Genomic DNA, 18148 nt, shown 5'->3' with positions numbered 1-18148 from the left:
AGTCCCTGACTCTGTGCATACCGCAGCCACCTCTGGTAGTCCACACCCAATTTGAACCTCCCTTGAGGCTTCCACTGCCTTATTTGATTTCCACTTCCTTCTAAACAACCAAAGATGACAATTTACTGGACCAGAACTATAGGATGCAGGATGACTCCTCTCAGCTAATAAATTGAAACCGCAAATTGCTGAATTTACGCCAACTCACATCTCTAGGTTTTCTTCAGGGTCTGCCAAAACTCAAGTCCGTTTCTTTTCTTTTTTTGGCTCCTTGGAATGATGAACCAAGCGCCCCCTCCAAATATTCTCGTCTTTCCTCTCTAGTATGCGTGGAGTCAGATGCGAGGATGTTTGGGAAGATGGCATCAGCAGTGCAGCTGCTCCTGTGGTCCAGCAGGCTTATCAACCCCTTGGGAGCTCTGTTGTTCCAATCCCCTCCCAGCTGAGAGGCCAGGTTCAGTGGCCACATTATCATCTCCGATGAGGCCATGGACCATGGGATGAAAACTGTTACTGCTGCCTAAACCAGCATCTCTTGTGAATTTAAGACAAAGACAAAACAAAACGAAGCAAAATGACCTGGTCCATTTCAGAGCATGCATGGTTAACCAGCAGTACATCTAACTCAACATATACCCGGATGGAATTCAGAGCACCTGTGCTGTACAGATGGCTGCCTTTACATATCAGAAATGTATCCCACAAGATAGGCTATGTAATAAAAAGCCCTCTTATCACTGAAATGAAAGGGCAGAGAACGTTTTACAGTTGCTTTATTTAACAAAATTTACGCCAACTTCTAGATCTATATACAAACGTGTTTCAAAACCAGAGCAGCAGACACATAAACTGTTAACACAGGACTTACACTAATGCTTCAGACATGTTATGCAATGTTTTGTTTTCTGCTCATATTGACATGTACAGGTTCAAAAATTATTCCAAAGGCCAAGCAACATCACATTTTTGTTTCCTGGGATGGTTTATTTAATAGGTTGTGAAGAAAGAGGGACGGAACTTTTGAGGGTTAATATATTGTGTTCAGTGTAGTTTAATAAACAGCATTTGGCCCAGAGTGGGGCTCACGAAATATTTTGGGCAGGGGATAAAAATTTGAGTAAAATATGATCTATGAGACTATGAATCTTTTTAAAAATTTTCATTCTGTCATAACTATAAGATCATATCATTTCTGACCCCCAAAAGTAAAAAACTCTAAGTTTAAAATTCTATTAGTAAATATTATTAATAAAATTTCATGAGCACAGGTCCTTCAAAATCAAGGTGGGAGTACATAAATACTCAACACAATTCTACCCCTACCTCGTTCATTAGAAATGTTTTATGACATTTACCTACACGTTAAGCTATTTCCTAAAGTTCTTCATATAGGGAGGACAGACATGTTTTGCTTTCTCGTTTTTTATGACTTTCAGGAGCCTTCTTAATTCCTCAAAAAGTATTGTAGCTCAGGAAATCCTCAAAAAGCTTATCTACATGGTCTATTCATAAAATTTAGGTCCATAAAGTATGTAAGCTGAATTTTAGGTAATACTTGAAAAACGGTTGATGCTACAAAGTATAAATATTCATGTTGACACTTAACACTCTGACCTGATTCATAGTCATCTTTCCTGAAAGGTCATGCTCTAGCCTCTCAAGAAAGATGCTACTAAGCAGTGAGGTATAGGAGAAAAAAAAAAAAAAAATCACAGCCTTTTCTTCTGTTAACTTAGGAGCCTTCTATCATGCCGGGAGGGTACATATCCACACATGGTTCATCTGAGAGCACTCTCCTCTATGTGGTGAAGTGGTACATAGGATCCATTTCCCAAAAAACACCAACTAGAAATGCATGGGGATGAAATACTGCAATGAAATGATCCTCAGGGATTCCTACTCCTGTTTGTTCATATAAATCAGACTCGTCATTTACTTGTGCTTTCATTTTCTAAAAATGAGACCATACCATTATAAAAATGTGCTTCCAAAATAATTTCTAGAATATAAAGTGTCTTATATTTTTCCAGCCCACATAATTTCATTATAAAATAGGAAATCAGAAAATTAGCTGTTTTCATATGGTAAAAAATATTTATATGTGTACCCACACACACATATAAACATATATACACATATAAAAAACCCAAGTTTTAAATTCCAATAAAAACCAATTAACCAACTTAATGATCATGTATTCAGTTAAACATAAGAAATGTTGATTATCTTGAGAACCAACTACAAAGAATTATAACTCCACCTATCAGAAGATAGTTTGACTTTCACACATGTAAAAAAAAAAAAAAATCAAAGTTCCAACTAACCAACATGAAAATCTCACTCAAGTCTTTTTCAGATATATTGGCTCCCAGTTTCATTCACCGCACTAACAAACTGCCTAAGGAAGGAGCAGTCTTAAAGGGAGGAAAATGCAGAGTTGGGGGCTGCCCTGTAGCCGTGCCTGTGTGTTCTGAGACGGTTGGTGCCTGGCAGGTGGGTTGGTGAGGATGAAATCCAGCCTGAGCTCCCTGTGCCTGGCCACCTATCTGCCCAACAGGTGGTGAAGGTGCAAAGGGAGTTTTTCCTAATGCACACAAAGGTGCTGTGTGGACCAGCCATGGTCCCAGCATCTGATGGTGGAGAGGGGAGGTGTTCACGAGTTACTACCCAGGAAAGGTGAGTGAGAGGGAGAACAGACTGTGAAGGTGAAAGTAAATTAGAAGTGTACTGTGATTATCAGTGAAAACCAGGAGTAGTGTTTCTATAACCTCCACAAAAGATAGTGGGATGTTTCTATTTTGTTGGTTCTTGCTTTAGTATTTCCATGAGGGAAAGCCTTAAGGTGCCTCAGAGGCACAAAATGAAGGGGACAGGAGGTGAGTAGGGAAATGTCTCACTCCAAAGGAGAACCTGTTCGGAAAACTGGTAGAGGGAGAGCAGGCTACGAGCTAGGTTGGAGGCAACATCCTGGATCCCTAAGTGGTGGAGAAAGCACGTGCAGCCTTTGCCCATGGTCTGTGCATGGGTTCTCAAATGAAAACTAATGGCTACATTAAAGTCATAACTCCCTTCACAGTCCTGCCTTGAACTTTATCTATGTTGTAAGAAGCCTATTGATTCACATTTTAAATTGGGTTACTTTATGTTCGTGAGGGTGGCCTTAATTTTATTTTCTATCTGTGACCATTCCTTTTTTTTTTTAAAGGCACGTTCCCTCCCCAACTGTCATAAATCAAGACATTTAAAAAGAAAGTAAAGGTTTGAAAATGTTTCTTTCCTCCCCTAACATCTACTGTTGACGTAATAAATTCAGGCAAACCCTCAGAATCATTCTTCAAAATGGCCAAGGGAAGCACAATGCTCTGTGCTACAGACACTTCTGAGTACTGCAGAGTGGGTGAGGAATTTAAAAGAGCCACTTTTCTATAACCAAATTTAAGATAACAAAGTAGAAGGTATAATTTCCATTATGTACCAAATATTCAGCACATAAGTTAATGCAGAAAAAAAATGGATGTGCACACCAAGATACGGGTTTAATTCCTCAGTAGCATTTTGTATAAAGAGCAATATGTAAAACACTAAACTTGTCCCTCTGAATAGATCACAACAAATATGTAACTACTCAGAAAAAAGGGGTGCTAAACAAAGAAAAGTCTCAGATCCCACTGGAAATCTGGAAGTTTCACTTCTCTCCAGAAAAACACGTATACATAGATTTGTGCGTACGATTTCAGGGGCTTCAACTAGCTTCCAAGGTCTGGTCACTTATCTCCGGTTAAGACTCCTGGCTCTCAACATTCCTACAAGGTTTCTGAAGAATGAATGATCCTCCCATTTCTACAATCTATATTTCTCCTACTGAGTCAGGGAGGAAGGGGAAAAAACAAACTAGAATAAACTAAAAGTAAGAAAATAATTTGGTTCAAAAACCATTTTTTACTTATTTGCCCTTGGAAGAAAGAACATCCCAATCTCTAGTTGCCTCTATCAAATGCCGTTGGCCATGACTCATCCACTCTTCCTGGTCTTCATACAGCCGCCCACAAAACCAGCATTTAAATATACACTGTGATGAGTCATCAGGCAAAGAATCCACCACCTGGTAGTTGTTTTTATGAACTTTTTTAAGTTTCATTTTCAACATCATTTGCCTTTTTATCTGATTGGCCTCCTCCACATTCTGGTATGTCAGGCGAACATGATGCCGTCTGATGCCTAGCTGACACCTAGTCCTCTCTGACAAGACGACTTTGAGAACGTTGCCTTTGTACTTGTTTATTACCTTCATCACATTGGTCACTTCTGGAGAGTCAACATCAGGATGGTTTAATACGATGACAGGCTGGTTCCGACGTGGGCATTTAATCAATTGATCTGGTTTAACAGCTACCAGTCGAAGTTGTCTTGCAACCTGGAAAATTGAAGGATCCTTGAGATAGCGGCTGGGATCAGCCTGGATTTTACTTTTCTTCTTGGATGAGTTCACTTGTTTGGTTTTATTTTTACTGATAGGAAGACTTCTGGAAAGCAGTTTCCCTTGCTTACTCAGTTCACTGCTTCCTTGCTGACTGTGCAGGGGGCCAGTTTTTTTAGGCATGGTGCTACAAATAGAACTCTCTTTTCTTGGTTTTGGCCGAAGAGGTATATCAAAATTTTGAGACATATCTATTGGCCCACTTTCACTTGTCAAAGACTGTAAGTCTGAGTCTGTCTGTCTCACTGGGCATAACGGAATGGGTTTTATTAACTGTGTCTCACTGCAAGGTATGCTGACAGGTGCTTCACACGTGGCTTCTATAATGTGTGCATCCTCAGAAGAATTAAGAACCCTCAATACAGCCCCTTTGGGGATCAATACTGGAGTAGCAACATGGGCCTTCCTGGTTACCCGTTCAGTATTCCCATTGCTGCCTTCTATAAACTGTGGACATATTTGCTGATGAGTCAGCTGTCCATTAATACTACCATCATCCTGAGGTTTTGGGAGCTTGCCTGTGGAATAGCCAGTGCCAGTAAATGATACGTTAATTTCGTGGATACCTTCAGGAGCAGCTTTTGAAGTTTCCTTCGACGTCTGCCCTGCAGAACGGCGATGTGCATTATTTGCAGACAAAGATGATGGCTTACCACAGGATTCAATTAATTGAGCTATCTTTCTGCGCAAGAGTTCAATTGACTTTATTTTGGATGTTGAACTATTCCACTTAACACCCTCAGGGACATTTTCAGACCCAGAGCTCAGAGAAAATACTGATGAGATGACTGGACCATCAAAAGAGTCTTTAGTCCTTTCAGGATTCTTTAATTCCAAAGGCTCCTCCCTGGGTGGCTGAGACCTGATTCTATCTTCTCCTGGCATATTTATGTGTAAATACTCGCTTTTATGTTGAGAGGAAATCTGGCTTGTATTTGAAACTGCCTTGTGTTCCTCCATCTGCTTGTCTTTCAGCTTCCGATGAGAGGGAACCATTTTTATAGGAACACTGATCTCATTTCTAGATTCCAAGTTATTTGTACTTACAGGCAATGAGCCCTTTTCTCCAGAGAAGGACATGGTTGTAGGTGATGCAGCTAGGGGAAGCAACTGCTGCAAGTCACCGTGTAAGTTCCTTCCATCTTCAGCAAAAGAAACAGCAGCTTTATATGGAAAGGGATTTGATGCAGCTCCAAGACTGTGGAAAATACTGTTTTTTACTAGAGATGCTGGAGAATGACCTTTTAAGGAGAGAGAAGGAAAAGCCGGTCTGTGTGGGTACATACTGCTTTTTTTTGGGAAATCCTCAACTGTATCTGGGTTGAGGAGGGATTCTCCACGGTCGTGCACACTAGAATTGGACATGAAAAAATCATAAGACCTGACCCACTTCACATTTTTAAGTTGTTTCTGAACTGACGACTGAAGATTATCAATGCCTGCCAGTTTTCCAACATTCCCTTCAATTGCCAGTGACTTTGTTTGGCCTGCAGAAACCATTTTTTCTGGTTCAACTAAACGCTTCTCTCTAGCCATATGCTCAGAATTGCCCCCCTCGCCCCCACCAGCGTCAGGGCGGTTACTTTCTTCCAGAGGAAACAATTTCAGGACCAGCTGCTGGGTCCCATTGACAACCTTCACATCTATCAACTGGGCTAAGCAGTTTGCAGGAACGACGAGTTCTGCTGGTGCCACCACAGTTAACGGCATTCCCGGCTGGACAGGCTCTTTTGCTGGAGACAGCACTTCCACCTCCACACTTTTGTTCTCAAACAGACTGCCTTCGTTTGGCTCCAACAAGGTCACTTTATTTGGAACACATACTACATCTTTTTGGTATTCCTTTGATTCAGGCAACAACATGATACTGTGCATTTTGTCTTTATTCGTATGGAGAGAGAACCTTGAGAGTTGATCTGATGACTTATTTTGAAATGTAGTCCTTGGATTGGGAGCTTTGAAAAGCTCTGTGTTTTGCTTGGATGTGCTGACTCTTTTCGGCTCCAGTTTGGCAACAGTTTTGGGCAGCCGCTTTCCCCCCACCCTCTCATGTACTCTCCGCCTGTGTTTGACAATGTAGTCATTCCTAATAGCACCATAGTCGCAGTACTCACACTGATAAGGGAATACGCCTGTGTGTTTTACCAGGTGCCTCTGGAACTCCCCTTTTGTGTAAGAAACATAGTTGCAGTGAGAACAGATGAATTTAATCTCTTCATGTTGAAGTGTGTGCTTCTTGTATTGCAGAGGGTCCTTTGTGGAAAATCGACATTTATCACAATAGTATTTGCCTGGCTTAAAGTTCCTTACCTTAAATTTGTTATTGACGGAACTTGAGATGGCTTCGGCTTTATTTCCTACAGCAGTAGCATTGGGATTGCTGTTCACATAATGAAAATGGGGAGCAGCCACACCTAGGTTGCATTTGAAGCAAATGTATTTGTCTTCCTTTTGGCTTGGCCCGGTACCCTTTTTCAAATCTTGAAGCGGGATTTTGTGAACACTTTTGCACTTCACACATGTAGCAACAGTCATCATGGCAGCCTCTGCCTCTGAGCCTTGACACAAAAGAGCCTGCGCTTCTTGTCTATCTGGTCGAGTTGCTCTATTAGCAGTAGGCTGTTTGGGTGACATGGTTAAGGAATTATGTCTGTTGTTCACTTGAGTGGTATATAACTGCCGTCCAAGATCCTTCATCTTCTTTATTTGCATTTCTAAAAAGGGAAAGCCAAAAAATCCAGGAAGACTTCACAGGATAAAATCCTTCGGGGCCATCCTTCATTTAACTTCCTGATTGGCAGAGAAGCAGTGACTTCCTGGGCGGGCATAGTCAGTTATCCTTGCTTATAAACCACCACAGTAGGTGTATGATCCCAAAATACAATTGTTCCCAATTCTCTGATATTCCGGGCAACACTAAAGGGAAAAAAAGACATCAGAAAGCATGATTAATACGTGAACTTAAGGTTTAGTTAAGCTATTTCCAAACTTATCCTGTATCTCAATGATCTTTATATTTCATGCTAAACCTTCACATATTTTCTTAAACATATACTGACAGTAAAACGTAGTACCACAGAAGGGGCAAATAAGCCTAAATGGAAGATATTTTTAAATTCAGCCCTCTAAGAACTCATCTCTTTAGACCAACCATAAGTAGATAGGCCAGGAACAAGGAAATCACAGCTGTCACTCAGAACAGTCCTTAATAAGTGAGTTATTTTTAGGTGTCATGGAGAACATCCCAACAATTTCATAGGTATAAAATCATATTATACCTGTACAGGAGAATACTATTTCAGTTTTTAAACATACAAATTATCAGGTCATGGAGAAAGCTAGGGCTGGGGCTCAGGTGTCATTTGTTAATTAGCAGCTTGGAATCCCAGCTCTCTCTATGCTACATTTACTTTCACAAATGTAAGAAGTCAATAATACACTGGCAATATTAGGTAGACAAATACTGATTCCTTCAAGATTTTATTGAGCATCTATTATGTGTCAGGCAGTGTTCTGAGTAGTGCAGGGCAGTTAGCAAAACCCAGTTAAGTGATGAGGTTGCAGAGCTGGCATATAGAGGTGTGGAGAGTCAGGAAAGACTCCAGTTAAGCTGACATTTATTTGAGCAGAGACCTCAGGGCAGCAGGGAGTGAGTACTGTAGTTGTCTGGGAGAAGGGAATTTCAGGCAAAGAAGGCAAAGGTCTGTGGGATGTGGGCCTGGACCAACTGAGGAATGGCAAGGAGGCTGAGAACAGAGGACAGTCAGCAAGGAGAGGAGATAAATGAAAGAGCAGTTGGTATGATCAGAGTCAGTGGGGGCACTGGTTAAGGAAAGCTCCAGCACAGAGTCATAAGGACGTGACTTTTCCTGTACCTGAGAAAGATAACCAGGGGAGACTAGAGCAGTGACATGGCCTGATGTGATTTATATCCCAACAGAGCCTCTAACTGCTGCACAGACAAGCATCTGTGGGTGGAATGAAGAGTGTGGGGGATTGAGGTGAGGGTGGGGGGGCAGCCTGGGCCGTGGTGGCAGAAGCAGAAATGTCCCTACAGCAAATGCCATAGTATGTGTAACACTGATACTCCTATAAAAATGATTATCTTTAAGTACAAGTTCTTTTTTCAGAATATACAAGACCCATAAGCCAAACAAAAAAACATTCTAGCTGGGGATCTACTAAAAAAACCTTTCTTTTATGACCTTATAAAAACTACTGAAGCCTTGAGCCTCATTTTTTTTCATCTATTAATGAGAAGGAAGGACACTTATCCAACCTCTCTCATGGCGCTGCCACGATGACTAAAACACTCAAGGGTAGAAAAGAACACTTCTGAAGTTTTAAAGTGGTTCTTTAAGTGTCAAGAGGCACACAGAGGTACCCAGTGTCTGACCGATGATGAGTAGCAACAGGAGGTGGAATTAGCAGCTTTCTTCTGGCACACTGATCACAGGCCAAGAGCCATGCAAAATAAGTCTGAAGGGCCAACCTGGGGGAGCAGAAGGTCCTACTGTAGGGTCAAGAGAAATAATTATTGCATATTCAGATCCAAACTAAAAGCTGCCCTGTAAAAGCATTTTTGGAAAGCACCATAAGAACACACTATGTTTGACAACATGCTTTTTATTTGGCAGTGTTGTCTCTCCCTATTTTGCTTTTGCAAAAGATAGCGGTCTCCTTTCAAAAGCAATTCCCAGTATGCTGTTGAATCCTGGTGGCACCCAGGACTTGATCAGACGTGCCCCACTCCAAGCATGTATGTATATTTAGACACCAAGTGGGCAGAGGCCCCGTGGAGTTGCAAAACGCTACCTCTGCCCTTAGCGTTCAAACACATACCGATACAAGGGGACTGTGAAGAGGGCAGGACACGTGGGTGCTTCCAGCTGGCAAACTGATAAGCATGGGCAAAGACAAGAACTTCCATTTTGCACTCCTGGTATATACGACAGGTAGAAGTTTCAAGATTCACTCATAAAACTCACATGCATTTCATTTTCCAGGTATAAACTGGATCTAGTGAAGGGAGAGACTCCAGTGACACTATTAGTACCAGAACTTCTAGAAGCATAACCTGCAACTACTCAGGTAATCTCAAGCGAGCCACCTGTTCTCATCTGCTTGTTCATCTATGTGATTTCCAAGCCCAGTCTCCCAGAGCCGACCTCTGAAATCAGTCTTCCTACCATCCAGGAATGCTACTGCCAACAATGTGGTCATGTGGGCAATTTCATCCCATTAAAACAAAGGGAGAAATATCTGTGACCAGAACCCAAGAGAAGGCTGGCTCCAAGGACCCACAGGCGAAGAAGACTCTAAAGGGGAATTGGCCCAGTGGTTCCCAAACATGGAGGAGCCTCAGCATCACAGGTGAGACAGACAATTCTGGACTCACCCCTGAGCTAGTGAGTCTAAATCCTGATGAGGCAGGGGAAGAGGTAGAGATCTGTGGTTTATAAAAGCACTCACTGTAGTTTTGGTAAAAGCCAGGATTAGAAATCGCTAGTTAAAACTTCCAGCAACATTTTGATCTTTTAAAATCATCTTCACCAGTTGATCATGCAACCGACAGTCTAACATTGCCATAAAATTTCTGCCTCCTTTTAGGCAGCTAATTTTATTTTCACGTAGTTCTCATTGTTGAGAATTTGCCCTTAAATGTAAATGAAACTAGTGATTTTGTAACTTTCTTATATACTGATTCTGGAGCTACAAACATAATCCCTCTTCATAAACCATTATATTAATACACACCTTTTCTGTCATTCAGTCCCTGGTTCTCAACTCTCTTCCAAAGATCTGCATGCCAGTTGATATTATATCTGCTATCAGCCCTGTAATCCTACTAACCAGAGAGAGGGAGGGGGAAGAAGACAGGAGGAAAAAGGGAGAGCACAGAGGGGAGAAAAGAAGAAACTTACTTGCCTGGTACAAACTGCTTACCAACTACTTCAACATCTCACATATTAACGCTAAGAAATTCTCAAGACTCTTGTGATGAGATTTCTTCATTTGAAGACTCACCCAAAACAGGATTCCAACTGTGCATTTTTAGTTTTCCAGCACCTTTCCCGGCCTCCAGGGTTCTTCAAAATTTATAGAAAGCAGTTTTGCCATTTTTTTTTCCCAAGTCCTCTTAAAACTTGGGAGATGTCTTTCCTCCTAAATAACTGAAGACTCAAAATCTCAGCAGACTGGATGGTAAGATCACATACTTGGCAAGAAGTAGAGAGCATGCTGATGGAGGAAAGTTCCCTAGGGGGATTAAGCAAGCCAGCTACAGTGGTGAAGGAGTGTAGTCCTATCAGAGGTGTTTCCAGAAAACTATCTCACCAGATATTCTGAATTAAGAATCCTTAGGAGCAAGTGCCTGTAGGAAATGCGAGGCTGTGATTAGCAAATACAGTTTAATGCGAGGCAAGACATCTAGGCCATATCTGAATTATGGTCACCTGTTTACAAGTGTCTTCCTGGCTTCTAAACCACTCTCAAAGTAATACAATATTTCTACACTGGTACTTCCTTCAGTCCAGGTGACAAAGATATCAGGCTTCTTCCAAACAAGTTCTCTTTGGCCTTTGCAACGTGTGTGGCTAATTGTTAGGGGAAAAGGTCTGAGCACATCCAAAGACAGGGGTCAATGGATGCAGTGACCGGCAGGGAAGAACTAAGGTGGCTTTGCTTCTGGTACTGCATGTGGGCATACCCGAGCGACCCGCTCGAGGGCCCACTCCCTCTGTCTGGCTCATGGAAGGTGCAACCACCTGGGGAGTTGGGTCCTCTTGGCAAACTGCTGCCCAGTGGGCTGATGACCAAGGCTTATGTGAGGTGATAAAAGCCCTTGTATGCCCCTGACATGGGAGGGCACTCAGCAAACTGCTAACTTCGGTTTTGGTGTTTACCTACCTTTCAAACTCATGCCTCTATTCCCAAACCGCTGCATTTGACCTCCTAGAACTGGAAACATACTTTTTTGTGGGGGGGGGGGGGGGGGGTGCCTTAGGAAGAGTCTCAAAAGCACAGAAAATACTTAGTATTATTAGCCCTGGACACAATAAATAAAATGTCCAATGACTATTAAGTTGTCTGTTTTTTCACAGCACACCATGAGCTTTTTAATGCAGATTTATCTACAGCAACAGCCAAAGATGACGGACACACCCCAAAGAGAAGTGCACCGTATGACACAAGTGTTTCCTCAAGACTGAGTCTTGTCTCCTCCTGAGGAAAAGGCTGTACAGCATTCGCTGCTGCTGGTTTTTCTTATGCTTATTATGGAGACTTATGGAGAAAAAGACTTGAGTCTGTCAGACACCAGGACAGCGCCACTGCAGCCTATAAAAACTGTGAGGATTGTACAAATTCTTATTAAGATGGAAGTATCAGACTTGTAAATACTGGAAATGCCAAGTGCTCAACAGAATTAGAAAAGAAATAAGTAGCAATATGACATAAACCTACAGATTCTAGAATTGTATTACAGGGATTTAAAACCTAGTGCCATCCCTTTCTAGGTGTATGACCTGAGGCCAAATGTCTGAATCCTCATCAGTAAAACCAACACTAATAGTACCTATGTCCTAGGCTTGTCCTGAGGATTATGTGATAATATGACATACAGTGTTAAACTGTTACAAATATAATTTCCCCCCCTTTTCATGAAGTAAATGGAGAAAGAAATCATACCAATGACATAGTCAAAGGGGTTAAAATATTTGCTGCTTCCCTGCCTAGCAACTGCTCTTTCCAGAATATACACTGAAATTCACTTCATGATTTTAATTACATTTCCTGGGTTGTATAGCCTAAAATACAATTTATCTCTGGGGCAAGATCATCACCTAGCCTTAGTGGCAAAGGACTAACATGGAAAGATGCTTCAACTACATATGACAGTATTCACTACAACTTAGGTTAGGTACTGGCTAGTTACTGAACTACCTGTTCCTCTCCAAGCTCAGGTGAATCGTGAAATATTCCTGTGAGTGCATGAACGTCTATAAGCTGGATGTGAGTGTGAACAGCGGCTGGCCAATTATATCACATGCATGTAATTCGTGGGTCATCAAGATTCTGTTCGTTGAGAAGCTCACCAAACTCAGTCACCAGAATTTGCATCATTTTTGGATGGAGAAGCATATTTAGGAAGCTCTCTCCAGAAATCCTCCCACGTGGCTCCTGCCACATTCAGTGCCAGGGCAGGGATGGAGCTGCAGGACCCACGAAGAGCAAAGGGAATGCAACTGGAAGATTTGTGGCTCAAACTCTGATTTCTATTTGTTGAGTCCTTAGGCAAGTGGTTCTCTCTGCTCATTGTCAGGCAAGGAAACAGGCTTCATGATCTTCAGACTTAGAAGGTAATTAGGAGAGCCAAACAAGGTAACATATGCAAAGCACTCAGGTTGTGGCACAGTGCTCAAAAATTCTTTTCTGTTCCTTTTTATCTACTTAGTCATAGCAAAGACTGGTCTAAAAAATGTTTCCCAGCAAGCAAAAATTTAAAGCATTCTACCTCAAAGTGCCCAGCAGCATGTAGACAAGTAACACCTGATCAGAGTTAAAGAACCCAACCCCAACATTAGGCCTTTGAAGTGCTCACACTGCACAGATAAAATGGCATTTAGAAAGAAACTGGTACCTCACTCAGCAAGAACCATTGCAAAGAATCAGAACTGAACTGAATTGGTAAATACTTCTAAGAAAAGAAAAACAGCTAAGTAAGATCTTTTCTGTCAAACTACTTTGCACTTCAAAACGACTGAACTGAAAATTGATGGCCCCTGAATGACAGAGAAATACTTCCAAACGTTGCAGACAAACACACCACCTATGGGATTCTAGATTTCCTTCTGAAACCAAACATTATCACTTGGGTCACAGAATGGGGCAAGAAGGCTGGACAAGAAAGCCCCTGTTCAGGTTCCTCTGCTTTCTATGGGAAAAGTGCAAGAGTAGAAAGGACAATGAACTTGGAATTTCAAGAGCAATGTTTAAAACCTAGGTTTTGGAATTAAGAGCTGTGCAATTCTGAATTTATTAACCTGCTCTGAGCTTGAGTTTTCTCACTTGTAAAGTGGGACTAATGATGCCCAATTTACATGCTGATATGAGGACGAGGTATATGCTGGCAGCAGGTAACCTTATGTTTGGCAAGCAGTATATGTTCCGTTAGAAAGAAACCTATTTTTGCAAGTCTCCTTTGAATGTAGAAGAGTCTGGCAAACTGAAAAGCAGAAACTCTTAACAAATCAGCCTGATGAGATAAAGGACTCACAGCAGGCTGCCCTCAGGGGGTTGGGGGGCCAGGATCTTCTCCCCAGTCCCATCTAGAAAGGAGTTATTTGGGGACCCACTTGACACTGTAAAGCTCTTCAACTGAGACTATATCAGAAAGCAAAGTAAGTTATTACACAGATTTTCTTTTTAACAGTTTAAGAGAAGACCTTTTAAAAGAAAGAATATGACCAGTGATAGAGTTCTTAAAGTATAAAACTTACAGTTCTCTGGGTGGAAAAAAAAAATGTTAAGGGGAAATTATGCTTTTGTTAGCATTAAAAAAAGCACAAGGTAAAAACAAAGTAGTATTACAAACAACAGTACAGAATTGTGTGTTACTGAACACACCTAGGAACTTCAGGTCTCTAAAGTGACAAAAATAAAGGACACATATTTTTGTATTCTCCCCCCTTCTTTTTGGCTTAAAACCCAAATTTGTAGATGAAATGGATTAAAAGTTTAATAAAAAACACAAACACAGAAGAAATCTTACTACACCAGTGATTATTAACCTTGGCTGCATTAGGGTGACCAACTTGTCATAATATGCCCAGGATGTTAAACTTATTTTTGAAGGAGGTCCCTGGGATGGTCAACCTACTGCACATCAGGATTACTTGGAGAGCTTTGAAAATGATGCCTGGGCCCCACTGTGTGTGCAGAGGTTTTAAAAGCTTTCCAGGTAAATCTCATGTACAGCCAAGGTTCTTAACCCCCTGACAAAACAGGCGCAAAGGAGTGTGAGGGGGAAGGCAAGTATATTATGAACATCCTTGTGCAATCTTTTATATACCCATCCCAGCCAAGGGTGCTAGAGAGGGGGCAAGGCAGTGGCCTTGGATGGGGGTGGAGTGCTGGGCAAGCCAACTCTGGGTCCTGCTCCTGCTTAGCCATTTGACCTTGGAAATATCATCACTGATACTCTCTGTTACCACAGTGTGTAAGTAACCACTTTACAGATTCTTGGGAATGTAAATGTTCCTGGCAGGGCGCTAGAACAATGAGCACAAACCAGGACTGTTTATCCCCACACTTGCTATGGGCTGCTGTCTTTAAGGAGTGTAATGGGAGATGGAGAGCAGTCCTAAAAGGGTGGTTTCAGTGAGGCAGCAAGTGCTGTACCGGTGATCTGATCAGGAAGCTCTCAGTGGCTGGCTGTGTTTGGCAATCTTGGAGCATCTCGACCCAAGTCAGGTGGAAGGGGTGCCTGGGGCCTGTAGACGCACCTTCATACGTTACCTCAATACTCCTGAAAGTGTACCTTCAATTATCTGCTTCTTCTAAGATAACAAATCTGGAGAGGCTATGTGTCGTTTCCCAGGTCATGGAGTTGATCCGCTGGTGTCTAATCTAAATTCTTTGCTTTCTGCTACCAGACTGTGTGAAACTGTGAACTGAAGACACGGCATCTGCTGCCACTCAAGTACTGTTCTTACTTCCTGCCTGGTGCCGTAGAGCTGCAGATGAGTCAAAGGCGTGGCAAGTTCCAGGGCTCTTCCTTCTTTCAGGTCTTGTCTTCTCAGGCACCAAGCCCCATCTGGCCTCCTAACTGTAGGCCCTGGCGTAGGCTTCTACACCCAGCACCCCGTGAGGCTTCCACGCACTGCACAAAATGCCCTGCAGCAGAAGCCAGGCACTTGGATGTAAGGCCTGAGTCTGTGCAGTCTCGGTTGCACCAGGGTTTTTCTTCTAGAAAATAAGAATGAGCCCCCAAGACGTTCTCTGAGCAGGGATGTGTTGCAAAGTAACACAGGAGCTTAAAATAAAAAAGAAGAAAAGGCTTCCTAGGGCTCAGGTGAACTAATAAATCAGATTGCCCTTTTCCTGAGATGGGCTGAGGCATACAGTTTACAATCCTTCCCAGGGATTCTGCTGCCTCACCACCCCCACTCCATGATGAGAACATCTGGATTACAGTCTCTGGACCCTTCACTCCAAGGATGGATTCTGGAAATTACAATTGGCGGGGTTGGCATATGTAAACAAAGAAAATGCAGTCTACCCCCGAGCAGCTTGAGAGCAATCAAGACTGGGAAGCCTCTCTGTGAGGACCTCATTTATCACAGTCAACAGCATGGGGCTTGGCACAGGAGGTACTCCATACACATTGGTTGAAGGAATGAATGAATGAATGAGTGAATGAAAGAAAGGTCAGCCTTGTGTCAACAGTCATCCAAATGTTCCTTCTTCCTCTTGCCTGAAAACTGCCCCAGATTCCCTTACTTAAAGGCAAAAACAGCAATGGAGATCAAGACTTTAAAAAAAAAAATTGATATTAATGAATTCTTAAAAATCTACATTAGTTTGACATATCAGGGAGGAGGCTCGATAAAACAATGCCCTCCTTTGTTTTCAAAAATGCATCTGTAATGAATGTTATCAGCAGAACAAAACCGGATACATACAGAAGGGTTATTTTTCGTGGTTATATTACATCCAAGATTAAAAAAAAAATAATTTTAAAAAGTGCATCCTAGGTGAGAGAACGTCGACCTTAGACAATTAACGGAGCCAAACATTCTACTTGCGTTCTGGTTTCTAAAGGGCTATTTGCTGGGCTTCCAGAACCCTTGGCCAGTATCTCCCGTTGTGTACACACATCACAGGCTGGGCTGAACTTTGCATCGGTGACTCAGGGAAAAGATAAAGACACATACATACATTCCCATTCTCTCTCCGTTCCTCTAGGAAAGCACTGCAAACTCCTGGAGACCACAGCTGTCTCACTCGGGGTGACTTCAATTCTAAACTCAGAGAGAGAGAGATGATCCTGAAAGGCCGCAACACGTTGCAGGGCAGCCGTGTGGACCTCCAAAAACAGGAGGGCGTGCTATTTCGCTTTTTTCAACTTACTGAATGCCAGCCGGGCTGATCCACTTGTCCACGGCCCTGGTTTTTAAAGTCAGGGTTATTGTAATGGGGGGGGGGGGTGTACACTTGCCTAGAAGGACTGTACTTGTTCGTTCTCTCTCTCCGCTGGTCTCCCTTTCCGGTGAAGAAATCTATTATTCACTCTCGTGCACCCGGCCTGAAGCTGCCCAACACAACCCACAGATCGCAAGATAAAAAAAAAAGGGGGGGGGGGCAGCTGAGATGGGGGCGGTCCCGCAAGGGCAGCCTGCAGGGCCTCGGAGCAGGCAAGCCCCCGCCGTACCGGCCCCCGCGGCCTCCCGCGGCCCCGGCCCCGGCCCCGGCCCCCTGCTCTCCGCAAGGTCCTGGGCAAGCCCACGCCGGGCGCACGCCGCCCAACTCCCAAGGAAAGACAATGCCAGTCGGGTTCTCAAGTTTATTGTCGGCGCGGCCAGGCCGCTGGGGCGCGGGCTGCAGGCGGGCGGCGGGGCCGGGGCGGGCCGGGGCGGGCCGGGGCGGGCCGGGGCGCGGCCGCGGGGTCTCCGGTCACCGCGGGCGGCCGCACACGTCAACGCTTACCTCCGAGGCCCGCAGGAGGCTTTAAAAATGGCCTCCTGACGACACTTCCTGCTCGGAGCCGACCGGTAGGAACCCTCGCAGGAGACGCATCATTTAAAACGCCGGGGGCGGGCGGAGGAGGCCGGGCGGGCGCCTGCACTCGGGCCGCCGCCGCCGCCACCGCCGCGGGAGGCCAGCCTGAGGGTCGCGGCGGCACAAAGGGCCCGCCCCCGGCCCCGGCCCCGGCCCCCGCACCCCGCCCGGCCCCGGCCCCCGGCCCGCGCAGCACCCCCGCCCGCCCCGGGCGCTCTGCGCCACGACGCCCGCCGGCCAAGCCGCACACGGGGTCGCGGCCCGCACCGCCCCCCCCGCCCCGGCCCGAGGCTGCCCGCCCCGTCCCGCCCCGGCGCGGCCTCGCCGGCCCTCCCCCTCCCCCTCCCCCACCCCCGCCCGCCGCGCGCGAACCCCCCCACCCCCCCCAGCTCAACCACTCACCCGGCCGGCGGGGCCCGGCTCCCAGGGTAGGGGCGTCTACACCGCCGGCCGCCGGCCGCAGCCGCCTCCGCCGCCGCCGCCGCCGCCGCGCCCGCTGTAGGTCCCTACTCGGGGGGGCGGAGTCGGGCCGGCGACGCGCGTGCGCAGTGGGCGCACAGGCTCGGCTGCGGCGCGCCCGGCGCCCGGGATTCCCGAGGCTGCGCCCGGCCCCGCGGGGTCTCCGCGCCGCCCGGGGAGCCGGCCCGCCGCGGTCGGGGTGCTGGGCCCCGCGCTCCGCCCGGCGCGTCCACGGCGTGCGCAGGCGGCGGCCGCAGGCTCGGCAGGAGAACGCAGCCGCTTCCATTGCCGCCCGGGAGGAGGACCGCTCGGGAGCGCCCGCGGGGTGCAGGCCGAGGGCAAGGCGGCTCCCTGCCCGCGAGGAGCTTGAAGTCCAGCAGCGACGGAGAGCGGGAGCTCGGCTCTCCAGCCTCCAGTTCTTCCTCTTCCGAA

General features: G+C 45.1%; 1 protein-coding gene across 3 annotated transcripts; it reads right to left on the bottom strand.

Annotated features, from left to right (window-relative positions):
* Nucleotides 1-757: 757 nt before the first annotated feature.
* ZNF518B (zinc finger protein 518B) lies at nt 758-17779 on the bottom strand. Of its 3 annotated transcripts, none has more exons than XM_041752777.1 (2): nt 17660-17779; nt 758-7393 (listed from the first exon to the last, which is right to left on the bottom strand). In XM_041752777.1, exon 2 carries the CDS (start codon nt 7187-7189, stop codon nt 3944-3946), a length of 3246 nt encoding a protein of 1081 aa, XP_041608711.1. In that variant the 5' UTR covers nt 7190-7393; nt 17660-17779; the 3' UTR covers nt 758-3943. The 3 variants fall into 3 exon arrangements, with proteins under 3 accessions (XP_041608711.1, XP_041608712.1, XP_041608713.1); XM_041752778.1 differs by lacking the exon at nt 17660-17779 and adding an exon at nt 17186-17452; XM_041752779.1 differs by lacking the exon at nt 17660-17779 and adding an exon at nt 9320-14114.
* Nucleotides 17780-18148: the final 369 nt, after the last annotated feature.

The sequence above is a fragment of the Vulpes lagopus genome, chromosome 4 (genome assembly GCF_018345385.1).
Source record: "Vulpes lagopus strain Blue_001 chromosome 4, ASM1834538v1, whole genome shotgun sequence".
NCBI lineage: Eukaryota > Metazoa > Chordata > Mammalia > Carnivora > Canidae > Vulpes > Vulpes lagopus.
The sequence above is the reverse complement of the archived record's forward strand: the minus strand, read 5'-3'. Positions and strand labels throughout refer to the sequence as shown.

What these genes read in the sequence shown, in the direction of transcription:
- ZNF518B (XM_041752777.1), bottom strand. Translation starts at nt 7,189, where the DNA reads ATGCAAATAAAGAAGATGAAGGATCTTGGACGGCAGTTATATACCACT.